The sequence below is a fragment of the Hyperolius riggenbachi genome, chromosome 3 (assembly GCF_040937935.1).
Source record: "Hyperolius riggenbachi isolate aHypRig1 chromosome 3, aHypRig1.pri, whole genome shotgun sequence".
NCBI classification, from domain to species: Eukaryota; Metazoa; Chordata; class Amphibia; order Anura; family Hyperoliidae; genus Hyperolius; species Hyperolius riggenbachi.
In genome coordinates this window covers 119,654,368-119,668,010 of record NC_090648.1, presented here as the reverse complement: position 1 = coordinate 119,668,010, position 13,643 = coordinate 119,654,368, and the positions used below count along the sequence as shown (strand labels likewise).

The 13,643-nt window shown below is 44.7% G+C and overlaps 1 protein-coding gene across 3 annotated transcripts in view; it reads right to left on the bottom strand.

Moving 5' to 3' along the window:
* Nucleotides 1–13,643, bottom strand: part of PROM2 (prominin 2) — a 161,712-nt gene that overhangs the window by 122,281 nt on the left and 25,788 nt on the right. For all 3 annotated transcript variants that reach the window (XM_068274833.1, XM_068274832.1, XM_068274834.1), the window contains exon 4: nucleotides 2,075–2,195. In XM_068274833.1, the coding sequence (XP_068130934.1) occupies nucleotides 2,075–2,195 (121 nt within the window). The remainder of the gene's footprint in view (nucleotides 1–2,074; nucleotides 2,196–13,643) is intronic.

Here is a 13,643-nt window from a genome sequence, read left to right as displayed (position 1 = left end):
CCTTCTCTGTAGTGTAGTGTGTACGCCTTCTCTGTAGTGTAGTGTAGCCCTTCTCTGTAGTGTAGTGTGTAGCCCTTCTCTGTAGTGTAGTGTGTAGCCCTTCTCTGTAGTGTAGTGTGTAGCCCTTCTCTGTAGTGTAGTGTGTAGCCCTTCTCTGTAGTGTAGTGTACCCCTTCTCTGTAGTGTAGTGTAGCCCTTCTCTGTAGTGTAGTGTAGCCCTTCTCTGTAGTGTAGCCCTTCTCTGTAGTGTATTGTGTAGCCCTTCTCTGTAGTGTAGTGTGTAGCCCTTCTCTGTAGTGTAGTGTGTAGCGCTTATCTGTAGTGTAGTGTAGCCCTTCTCTGTAGTGTAGTGTACCCCTTCTCTGTAGTGTAGTGTAGCCCTTCTCTGTAGTGTAGCCCTTCGCTGAAGTGTAGTGTAGCCCTTCTCTGTAGTGTACTGTAGCCCTTCTCTGTAGTGTAGTGTAGCCCTTCTCTGTAGTGTAGTGTGTAGGCCTTCTCTGTAGTGTAGTGTAGCCCTTCTCTGTAGTGTAGTGTGTAGCCCTTCTCTGTAGTGTAGTGTGTAGCCCTTCTCTGTAGTGTAGTGTGTAGCCCTTCTCTGTAGTGTAGCCCTTCTCTGTAGTGTAGTGTATAGCCCTTCTCTGTAGTGTAGTGTGTAGGCCTTCTCTGTAGTGTAGTGTAGCCCTTCTCTGTAGTGTAGTGTAGGCTTTCTCTATAATGTAGTGTAATGTAGCTCTTCTCTGTAGTGTAGAATAGCCCTTCTCTGTAGTGTAGTGTGTAGCCCTTCTCTGTAGTGTAGTGTAGCCCTTCTCTGTAGTGTAGCGTAGCCCTTCTCTGTAGTGTAGTGTAGGCTTTTTCTATAATGTAGTGTAATGTAGCTCTTCCCTGTAGTGTAGAGTAGTCCTTCTATGTAGTGTTAAACGCTTCTCTGTAGTGTAGTGTAGCCCTTTTCTGTAGTGTAGAGTAGCCCTTCTCTGTAGTGTAGTGTGTAGCCCTTCTCTGTAGTGTAGGGTAGCCCTTCTCTGTAGTGTCGTGTGTTGCCCTTCTCTGTAGTGTAGTGTGTAGCCCTTCTCTGTAGTGTAGTGTTTAGCCCTTCTCGGTAGTGTAGTGTAGCTCTTCTCAGTAGTGTAGTGTAGCCCTTCTCTGTAGTGTAGTGTTTAACCCTTCTCTGTAGTGTAGTGTGTAGCCCTTCTCTGTAGTGTAGGGCATCCCTTCTTTGTAGTGTAGTGTATCCCTTCTTTGTAGTGTAGTGTATCCCTTCTTTGTAGTTTAGTGTGTAGCCCTTCTCTGTAGTGTAGTGTAGCCCTTCACTGTAGTGTAGTGTATCCCTTCTTTGTAGTGTAGTGTGTAGCCCTTCTCTGTAGTGTAGTGTGTAGCCCTTCTTTGTACTGTAGTGTAGCCCTTCACTGTAGTGTAGTGTATCCCTTCTTTGTAGTGTAATGAAGCCCTTCTCAGTAGTGTAGTGTAGCCCTTCTCTGTAGTGTAGTGTAGCCTTTCTCTGTAGTGTAGTGTAGCCCTTCTCTGCAGTGTAGTGTGTAGCCCTTCTCTGTAGTGTAGTGTAGCAATTCTCTGTATTGTAGTATGTAGCCCTTCTCTGTAGTGTAGTGTGTAGAACTTCTCTGTAGTGTAGTGCAGTCGAACTAAATTAAGAACCTTTTTAATCTTTCGGAAACAACTGATTTTTATTGAATACTGTAAATATTAACATGAATCTGTTACTTAACACAAATAGATATTATTTATTTTATCCAATATAGATGCATTTCCTCATTGAATAAGCCCATATTTTCCCACACACAGTTGTATTGTATCCACTTGTTTGATTGTTGGTGGCACCATGAAAAAGAAGGAAAGAAGGGGTAGAGCTTCCTCTAACTGGACTTCTTGGGAATACCTGACCATATATTTTGTTTGTGATTATTACTTCTTCTGTCAAATTCTAGGCTATTTATGGATTGATATACACATTACTATTGCCCAGGAATTGAGCATTGTATTGTCCAGGACAAGTGTTCAGTTAAATGGACATTATTTGCTCATCTGCAAATGCTTTACCTCCACTGCGGAGATCACTCACCTGTGGGATGCTGGTCACTGAAAGACGGAAACCCTGCAGGGTCCTCAATAAGTCTTCTACCCCGTATCTCACCTCGTGGTGTGCTCTCTGGTTCAAATAGAAAGTGCACACCACACCCGCACTGGCAGAAGAGAAAAGGCAAATGTTCATTTTTCCTACACAGTACAATTTAAATGATCATTTAACAGTTACAGCAAACCTGAAGTGAAAATAAACTGACAAGATAAACAATTGTATCTATACTAATGATCCAAAAACGGACTTTCCTGGAATTCAGTTGTCTTATTTAGGTTAAAGAGAAACTCCGACCAAGAATTGAACTTTATCCCAATCAGTAGCTGATACCCCCTTTTACATGAGAAATCTATTCATTTTCACAAACAGACCACCAGGGGGCGCTGTATGGCTTCCACAAGAAATAAGTACATACTCTTGGCAGTTTCCTGTCTGTGAACCTTGTTGCATTGTGGGAAATAGCTGTTTACAGCTGTTTCCAACTGCCAAAAAAAGCATGCAGCAGCTACATCACCTGCCAACAGTAAAAATATCACCATGTAATAAATGTCAGAATGTAAATCAGGTATTTAAAAGATTTTACAATAGGCAAACACTGACTAAATCATTTATACATAATAATTGTAAAAATGAAGCACTTTTTTATTACAATATTTTCACTGGAGTTCCTCTTTAAAAAAGGGTTAACAATCCTAGTTTAAGGTTTTGACTGCCTCAGATGGATGAAAATGCTTATTCAGCTCCTATAAGAAAGAAAGAAAAAGACATGCAGGCATGGGATTGTACATACACATTTATCTCATCATCTTTCAGATCACTTCGGTTACCTTTTAAAATACAATCCCATAATGCATTCAATAAAAGTATCCACCACATTGCATTTGTATTTGTAATTCATTGTTAAAGTGAAGTCAAACTCTGGATGAAATATTTTAAATAAAAAAAGAGAGCTGGATGACTGGGCTGGAAGGGACATAGAGAACTGGATGGGAGGGCTAAATGGGCAATCCCTTCCAGCCCACTCATCCAGCTTTCCTATGCTCCAGGGAGATGATATCAGCATAGTGGCAGGATGGTGAGCGCGGGCATAGTTGGTAGGTGCAGCAGGGGAGGGGTGATGGCCAGGCTGGCCAGGAAATGGGCAGCCAACAAACTTGTGTTGCAGTTCAGGCAAGAAAACCTGCATACCTCCAAACCTTTTGAGATGAGAAAGAGGGACATTTAAAGACACGCCCCTGCCACACCTCTAATCACGCCCCTTCTGCACCCCCAGACATGGATACCACTAGAAATTCATAAGCAAAAGGTTTTAGTAACTTTAGAATTTTTTAGAATGTGTGTGTTTTTGCATATATTCTTCCCCGCTAAGCTCTACAATGCTGCAGGACAGCACCAAGCGGGGATGCTGTAGGGTTGAGTTTAAATGCGGGGAATCCCTGTGGAACAGGGCCGGATTACCGACCAGGCAACAAAAGCAGTCGCTTGGGGCCCCATTCAGAGTCAAAGGGGCCCCATTAGCACATAAACCAGCCCTTGCCATCCTGTCAGCGGTGGCTGGATGGTATAATGGTTAAAGGGACTCTGAGCAGTGCAGTAACTATGGAAAGATTCATATCATTTTAAAGCTCTCTTTCTCCTCTTTCCAATGATATATAAACAGCTGCTCTATGCCTTTTAGTTTTCGATATTTTCGCGATCGAAATCGCGGCCACAGGACGACTTTTCTCCAAAGTCAGCGGTGGCTGGATGGTATAATGGTTAAAGGGACTCTGAGCAGTGCAGTAGCTATGGAAAGATTCATATCATTTTAAAGCTCTCTTTCTCCTCTTTCCAATGATATATAAACAGCTGCTCTATGCCTTTTAGTTTTCGATATTTTCGCGATTGAAATCGCGGCCACAGGACGACTTTTCTCCAAAGTCAGCGGTGGCTGGATGGTATAATGGTTAAAGGGACTCTGAGCAGTGCAGTAACTATGGAAAGATGCATATCATTTTAAAGCTCTTTTTCTCCTCTTTCCAATGATATATAAACGGCTGCTCTATGCCTTTTAGTTTTTGATATTTTCATGATCGAAATCACGGCCACAGGACGACTTTTCTCCAAAGTTGGCAGCTCGATTCAGCACAATGCAATGAAATATAAGGAACCCAGGGGGATATAATTACAAACATCATGCTGGTAGGTGTGAGGATGTAATGAATTAGTTGTGGGTATGCTTAAAGGCATATCCACAGGCACTGCTTGAAGTCCCTTTAAGGGCTCTGCCGCTGACACAGGAGACCAGGGTTCGAATCTCAGCTCTGCCTGTTCAGTAAGCCAGCACCTATTCAGTAGGAGACCGTAGGCAAGTCTCTCTAACACTGCTACTGCCTATAGGGCGCGTCCTAGTGGCTGCAGCTCTGGCGCTTTGAGTCCACCAGGAGAAAAGCGCGATATAAATGTTATTTGTCTTGTCAAATGATGCCGTGCGCTGCTGATGGTCTTCAGAGCCAGGCTCTCCTCCTAGGTCCCCCTCCTGCTACTGTGCGCTCTGCCGCTGCCCACTCCACCCTCCCTTCCCACAGAGAACCACAGCTGCAGCAAGAATGATAGCAGCAGATGGCAAACGCTCACTCACCTATCCATGATCCAAGCAATAGAGATCCCGTCATCTGAAACCCATCTGTCTCTTCTACAGTGCAGCCGCTCGCTCTGAACTTCCTGATTCTCAGATCAGACATGAAGTAGGAAGTAGTAATAGTAGTAGTAACAGAGCGGCAGCACTCTAGAGGAGACAGATGGGACCTCTATTGCTTGGATCGCAATAGGTGAATGAGATTCATCTGGTGCTGTCATTCTCCCCCGCTGCGGCTGCCTTCTCTGCTGGACTATCGTATTCACTGGGATGGAGGCTGCATGGTGGCTGTCTAGTTTGGGAGGAAATTGGTTGTTCGGTGGTGGGAGTGGTTATGTAATTCTGTCTGGGGAACGGCTTCCGGTTTGGCGGTGTCCAGAGCTTTCTGCTATTGCCAGGCTGGAGATGCAGGGGGAAAGTGCTGCTGCTGTGATATCTGGCGCCCTCTTCACAGGGGTGCCCCAGCCCCTGAGTGCAAATGTCCCAGCCATTCATCTCTCACTCTGCATTTTGCCGCTGCTATTCCCTGCATTGTGCACCCACAGAGGAAAGCGTGCTGTTGCCCATAGCAACCAGTAGCTTGGCTGCCCGGTGTGTGCGACATATTGCTGTGCAGCTGCATCTTCTGATTCTATTATGACATGATGGGGGGGCACAAATCAGTTACTTTGCTTAGGGCCCCATTTAGCCTTAATCCGGCTCTGCTGTGGAAATGGTAGCAGGGCCGAGGGTCCCCTTGGATGCGGTTGTGCCCACTGAATGAATCAGCAGAGATGCCTGTCGGGCAGGAGTGCGGGGAGGGGGCGGAAGGTGGCAGACACGGAGGCAGCCAATGAGAGGAGTAGGCGGGAAAGTGACACAGGCGGCAGCCAATCAGGCTGAACTAGCTGTTTCTGTGGAGAAGGGGAGGGAAGTAAAAGAGAACTCCCCCTGCCCCAGCCTGCACTGCTACATCTCTTTTGTGGCTGAATACTCCGGAGGTTCACTTTAAGTATAGATACAGTGGGTGCTGAACACATCTTTTAACAAATCAATGTTCAAAATCAGGTTTTCAGTTCACTTTCCAGTCAAATAAATGTCCAAAACTGACAGTAGGCTAAAATCCCTACTCTCTGCAGTCTTTGTCTAGAGTGTTCTGCTGCTGTCACGTGACTCCTCAGAAAGTCCTGCCATGCTGCCGGAGATGTTATTTACAACAGTGTCAAATTGCTGTGCTTTATACAGTAGGTGCATAAAACTTTGTAAGCAAGCTGAAAATAGGGTTTGCCATAAATTCTTATAGTTCATGGACAAAAAAGATTCAGGTTGCAAGTGCATTTCTCCTCCCACAAACTCAAATCAAAAAGATCTAATAACTTGACCACCCCCAGAGTCCAACTAAAGACATTTGGAGCCAGAGCTTTCTGTCATGCTGCCCCTACTCTTTAAAATGTCTTGCCAAACCCAGTCAAGATAGCGCCAATCCTGGACATGTTCAAGTGAAAACTGAAAAGCCACCTGGTTAGTCTGGCATTTATGATCACATACATTTCCCTGTATACATTACTATGTATTGATCTGAGACAAGCTTATGCGCTTTGGGTCCTATGGGAGAACATCGCTTTACAAATGTTTCTGATAAGCCGTAAGCACACATTAACACAGACACTGTCTTAAAAAAGGTTTTAGCCTGTGGGTAGGAACACACCAGGCAAGATTCGTATATGCATTTTCCATAGCACATAGTGGAAAAAGCATATGCGATTCTGCCTAGGGTGTCCCTACCCTAAAGCTTTGATGGTCAAGTCAGATTTGGCAGATTTTTTATATAGCCAGTGGCGGTGCTCATAGTATTTTGGTCCCATTTGGGTGGCTATATACAGCCAATGCCAGTGCCCAGGAAAGGGGTATATTGGCCTGGTGTTCAGCTATTAAATAGTTTAGGTATCAGTTGTCAGCATTTAGGCTCCTGCTGGGGGTGGATATGTCAGAGATCAAGAGAAATTAAGAAAATCAATTAGAGTTAGTGTGGGGTGGTAAGTGTCAGGGAATTGGGTAGGAGGAGGTGATTTTTTTGGCTAGCAGTAGGAAGTAGTTTGGCTTAGGTATCAGAAATGTTTTGTTAGGAAAATTTGGCCCGGGGGAGAGCACCTGGGGGGTTCGGAGTCTGGTGGTGCAGGGGGAATGGCAGCAGTCTTGGGGCCCTGGGACTATTGCCCCCTTTGACTTAATGACAGTGCCAGCCCTGCTTATTAGCTTCAGTCCTGCCTATAACATTTTGTTGAGCTTATACAGAGCCAAAATAAACTGCTTCCTTACAAGTGTCCCTGGTGATAAAGGAACCCCAAACAGAAAGTATTGCAACACAATAGCGATGTTTGTTTATGACCCATGTCAGCTGACGTAGTCACCAATAAAATGACTATACTGTATAACTACAACAATACTGCAGAAGACTATAGGGGACAGTACAACATGTTTTGTTTGCTGCTGTGCAGCGTAAGCATACCGGGTTGTCTATATTTATATCTTTTGTTCGCTGATGATGAGTAAGACATGTGTCACACAATTAGGAAATACATGGGGACAGATACACCACATGCTTGCACAGCACACACAGATGCCTCATCCAGTATAATTACTGTCCTTTTGTATATCACAAACAACATCACTACATGAAAGCCACAAGTGAAACTCAGCCGGGGTCCCTATATCAGTATACAGCCGATGACAGCAGGGAAGGATGTGTATTGTGCATCAGAAAGGCCTTCCAATTATACTGTTCATGCGTAGCCAGGGTGGATAGACAGTGTACATCCTACCTGTTACTGTGCTGTTGTTAAAATAGCACCACTAGAGAACATTTCTGTCAGTCTGTTTTGAGTTTCTAAATGATTTAAAGTACACCTGTAGTGACATGATGAGGTAAACATATACACATATGATACTACCCCTAGTAAGACATGATGTTAAGTCCCTTTCTGTTTTCCAGTACAGGAAGAGTTAAAATATAAATGTGCTGTTATCTATGCAAAAGAGCTTCTCTGAGCTTCTCAACAGCTTGTCTAGTCAGTTCCATTTTCTGAAGAGCAAATAAAAGCTTAAAGAGGAACTCCAGTGAAAATAATGTAATAAAAAAAGTGCTTCATTTTTACAAAAATAATGTATGAATGATTTAGTCAGTGTTTGCCCATTGTAAAATATTTTAAATCCCTGATTTACATTCTGACATTTATTACATGGTAACATTTTTACTGTTGGCAGGTGATGTAGCTGCTGCATGCTTATTTGGCAGTTGGAAACAGCTGTAAACAGCTATTTCCCACAATGCAACAAAGTTCACAGACAGGAAACTGCCAAGAGTACCACGGTCCTCAGAGTTTCTTGTGGGAGGGGTTTCACCACAATATCAGTCATAGAGCGCCCCCCTGATGGTCTGTTTGGGATAAAGTTCAATTCTTGGTCGGAGTTTCTCTTTAAACAGCTGAGAAAAAACAGTGAGAGACAGCCTGTGATTAAAAGGAGCATTAAAAAAAAAACAGATACTTACCTAAGGAGGGGGAAGGCTCTGGGTCCTATAGAACCTTCCTGTTCCTCTCCTCATCCTGTCGTTCCCCTGCAGGCTCCCCCATTAGCAGAGCCAGATTAACCATAAGGCACTGTAGCCGCGTGCCTACAGGCGCTCTATGTGGCAGAGGCGGCTACCCTTCCTTCTTGAATGTTCCCTCTTTCACCACGTGGCTCTAGTCAGGCAGCTGCCCGCAGGCACATAGTTAGGTGTGGAGATGCAAGGCTTAATCAGTGCCTTGTGTGAAAGTGAGGGTAGCGTGGTGGACGGTGTGGGTATCCTCCTCCCCCTGTCCCTGCACCACATCAGCTGCAGTCCAGATCAGCTGTGCACTCTGGCCACACACAGTGCCATCTGCCACTTCTCATCTTGGTGGGGGGTGGACTTGAAGCAATAAAAGGTGGGGACTTGGTTGTGTGCAGCCGCCGATCATGTGTACCCCGTCTCCGATTGTGTGTAGCCCTGCCCCCGATTGTGTATTGCCCGTTTCGTAAGGTAACAAGGGCCATATATACAGTATAGTTATAATCAGGGCCGGCCCGCTCATGAGGCGGGGTGAAACTTTTGCCTCAGGCGGCAAAATTCCAGGGGCGGCACCCGCCCGTCCGTGGGTGCAGGGAGCCGGCCGCCGAGCTGGAGGAGTAGCTGGCAGGACGGGGGTATTGGGCCTAGCGGCGGGGAGGGGGGTCGGACCCCCCCCTCCCTCGCCTGGGTCCCCCGTGCTCCGCTCCCCTCCAGCCTTAAATACAAGCAGCCGCTATGTGTAAGAGGCACGGGCGGGTAGGACTCACCTCTTCCTCGTTCCAAGCGTGCGCTCCACTGACGTCACTTCCTGCAGCGTTGCAGGAAGTGACGTCAGTGGAACGCACGCTTGGAACGAGGAAGAGGTGAGTCCTACCCGCCCGTGCCTCTTACACATAGCGGCTGCTTGTATTTAAGGCTGGAGGGGAGCGGAGCACGGGGGACCCAGGCGAGGGAGGGGGGGGTACGACCCCCCTCCCCGCCGCTAGGCCCAATACCCCCGTCCTGCCAGCTACCCCTCCAGCTCGGCGGCCCCCCAGGGGGGGGGGGGGGTGTAGGCGGAAATTTTTTTTTTGCCTCAGGCGGCAAATAGTCTAGGACTGGCCCTGGTTATAATGTTTTGTTTTCGTTATTAAAGTAGAGTGGGCCTTGTCTAAAATGTTCTGTATTGTGGAGATGAATGAGTAAAGTGCGGCACTCCTATTTAAAAGGTACAGTGGAAGGAATAAAAAAGCATAAACACTCTCACCACCTCTGGTCGGGTCCTTGCTGTTTTACACATGTGGGGACGTGTGCTCCATTGGGTAGAAAGAAAAGAAGCCAATCTGTGTGTTGATGGAGAAAAGAAAGAAAACGTGCACCTTCCGTCCTCTTAGCGGAAAGCAGCGTGACCAAGTGTCTGTGTGACACGAAACGGCCGTCGCTCCCCGCCGTTCTGACCCGCCACCCACCTCCTCCACCACCACTGCTGTACTAGCTGGGTTGCTAATACTAAGACCACGTTATGGATCCTATGTGATGGATGTATCACTGCTGAAATAAACACGACTAAAGAGGACGGAAGGTGCACGTTTTCTTTCTTTTCTCCATCAACACTTGTCTAAAATGTTGCTGGGAAGCCCCACTCTCTGAATTACACTGCTGCTAGGTCCATGTACATTTAGCTCTTTATGTGATATAAAAAACTAAGGGCCACGATTGGGTGTGGCCTGTGTTGAGAGGCGAAGTTTAGGCTGCTAGAATCCTGTGCCTACAAGCTCCTGAAGTGTAAATTACGCCCTGACCATTAGCAGTCTCTGCCCCATGGGTCGGAGACTGCTCTCTTCCACTGCGGGTGGGCTTTAGAAGTTTTTAGGAGCACTCGGGCTCCCGTAGACGTGCCGCTCCACACTGCACAGGAACGAGCGCCCTCTCTTGCGCACTCGTGCAGTACAGACCCGCCCATCTTTGGGAGCTCTCAGGCTCCCAAAGATTTGCGAAACCTCCCATGGCGGGAGATTTAAACGGAGGAGCCTGCGGGGGAAAGAGGAGTAGAGGAGAGGGATGAGAGTGCTTTATAGGATCCAGAGCCTTGCCTTTTCCTTAGGTAAGTACTGTATCTGCTTTTCATTTTTATTTTGCTTCAGATTTACTTTAAATTTTACAGCAGGAACGTTCAAAGGGTCATTAGTTGTGCTCCTTTTACAGCCTAAAGGTGAACTGTAGTCAAAATAACAAAATTAATAAAAACATTTTGTTTACAATATTCTTAGTCAGTGTTTGCCCATTGGAAAAAAAAAATTCTCATCCCACCTGTGAAATTTAACACAGGTGGCTACATCTTTAGTCCTGTCAGGTGCAGCTCTGCGGAATGGTTACTGAGAGTTCTATGCACAGAGGGAGATACTGCTTGCTTGAAAGCTGGAAACAGCCATTATCTCCCGCAGTGCAATGAGGTTCACAGATATCAAACTGTCAGGGCCATGACCCTGACAACACACTGTGGGAGGAGTCACACCACAATATCTGCCACACAGATGTCCCTGATGATCTATTAGAGAAAAGGTAAAGATTGCTCGTGGAAAAGGGGGTATCAGCTTCTGTTTGAAAGGAAGGTTAGCCCTGGCTTAAATTCCTCCTTAAAAGGCAGAGTGTAGATTCTAAACTGCACCTGTGACAGTATGATGCAATGATATAGATAATGCTGTATAGTTAAAAAATAAAAATATGAGACTATTTTCTGTGCTACTAATGTTCAATGTATTATCCATACTACACATGCAATTAATGTCTCATAAGTTTATTTTCACTTCGGGTTCACTTTAAAGCATTTATTTATACAATTATTTTACGTATGCTACAATAACTATTTTAGTAATGAACTGTGTTTAATTGTTTAAGTTAAGTATTATGAGTAATGCTGTTAAGTCCATAAGTGAGGCATCTTGTGCATTTAATTACAGGTTGACCCAAAGTGGGTGGCATCCATTAAACAGATTCGTACTGTAAGCTTAGTCAGCACTCCTTCACTGTGGCACTAATTAAGATAGTTTAATCTTCATAGTCAGGCATAGCCAATGTATTACACATATGAGGAATAAACTAGCTACCATCATTCCCAATGAAGCTGAGCTCAAACAAAATATTTTCTATGCCTATTCTATCTTTCCCTCTTTGTGACTGTAGTGAGTACTACTGGCAGGGACTGCATAATTCTGTATTGCTAGTAGGAAATAGAGAGAGAATGTTAGGCTACGTTTACATTTGTGCGGCTGCATGCGTCTTGCGAGACGCGATGCCGGCACAGCTGCTGCCTCTCGCAGCCAAATCCCTCTAGCCGTGCTACGCACGAAATTATGGTGCAGGGCCTCAGATTTTTCCTCGGCCACGTATTCGGATGGCTCTCATAGACTTCTATAGGCTGCTGAAAACCATCCGAATTCTTGGGCGGGGAATCGGCCCGGATTCGGAGCAGTGGAAACCCGGCCTTACTGTGCATGCTGTGTGTTTTACAACTTTCTGGACATATACAGTGGGATGCGAAAGTTTGGGCAACCTTGTTAATCATCATGATTTTCCTTTAAAAATTGTTGGTTGTTACTATAAAAAAATGTCAGTTAACTATATCATATAGGAGACACACACAGTGATATTTGAGAAGTGAAATTAAGTTTATTGGATTTACAGAAAGTGCACAATAATTGGTTAAACAAAATAAGGCAGGTGCATACATTTGGGTACCACAAAAAAGTAATGAAATCAATATTTAGTAGATCCTCCTTTTGCAGAAATTACAGACTCTAAACACTTCCTGTAGATTCCAATGAGAGTCTGGATTCTGGTTGAAGGTATTTTGGACCATTCTTCTTTACAAAACATCTAGTTCATTCAGGTTTGATAGCTTCTGAGCATGGACAGCTCTCTTTAACTCACACCACAGATTTTCAATTATATTTAGGTCTGGGGACTGACATGGCCATTCCAGAACGTTGTACTTGTTCCTCCGCATGAATGCCTTAGTGTATTTTGAGCAGTGTTTAGGGTCGTTGTCTTGTGGAAAGATCCAGCCCCGGCACAGCTTCAGCTTTGTCACGGATTCCTGGACATTGGTTTCCAGAATCTGCTGCTACTGAGTGGAATCCATGCGTCCTTCAACTTTGACAAGATTCCCGGTCCCTGCACTGGCCACACAGCCCCACAGCATGATGGAACCAACACCATATTTTACTGTAGGTAGCAGACGTTTTTCTTGGAATGCTGTGTTCTTTTTCCTCCATGCATAACCCCTTTGTTATGCCCAAACAACATAATTTTAGTTTCAGCAATCCACAGCACCTTATTCCAAAATTAAGCTGGCTTGTCCAAATGTGGTTTAGCATACCTCTGTTTGTGCTGTAGCCAGAGAAAAGGCTTCCTCTGCATCACTCTCACATACAGCATCTCCTAGTGCAAAGTGCGCCGAATGGTTGAATGATGCACAGTGACTCCATCTGCAGCAAGATGATGTTGTAGGTCTTTGGTGCTGGTCCGTGGGTTGACTCTGACTGTTTTTCTTGGTCTGCCACTTCGAGCCTTAACTTAAACCGAGCCTGCGGTCTTCCATTACCTCAATATGTTCCTAACTGTGGCAACAGACAGATGAAATCTATGAGACAGCTTTCTGTATCCTTCCCCTAAACCATGATGGTGAACAATCTTTGTCTTTAGGTCTTTTGAGAGTTGTTTTGAGACCCCCATCATGTTGCTAGTCTTTAGAGAAAATTAAAAGAGGAGGGAAACTTACAATTGACCCCCTTAAATACTCTGTGTATGTAGGTCAGGGGTCATTGAGCTTACCAAGCCAATTTGAGTTCCAATAATTAGTTCTAAAGGTTTTGTGCCCAAATTTATGCACCTGCCTAATTTTATTTAAACAATTATTGCACACTTTCTGTAAATCTAATAAACTTAATTTTACTTCTCAAATATTACTGTGTGTGTCTCCTATATTAATATATATTTAACTGACATTTTTTATCGTAACAACCAATGATTTATACAGGAAAATCATGATGATTAACAAGGTTGCCCAAACTTTTGCATCCCACTGTATAACAGACAAAACAGCAGCTGCTCAGTTAAAAACTAGAGAGGGGATATATGCACAATGTGAGAATTAATCAATTAAAGTGAGTTGGGCAGTTTCCAAATTAATTTGCACGTCTCTCCACTAGTACAGCGCATAATGAAAAGTCTTTATTTTACATTTAGTTGCTCTCTGTGTTCTGTGTTTGTTTAGGCGGATAAACCTGTCTAGTTATTTCTTATCAGCAACTCTAAATATACTGCAGGAGCGCTCAATATGGTATAAACGGCATCTTAACCCTTTAAGTGCCTTGACCAGGAGTAAC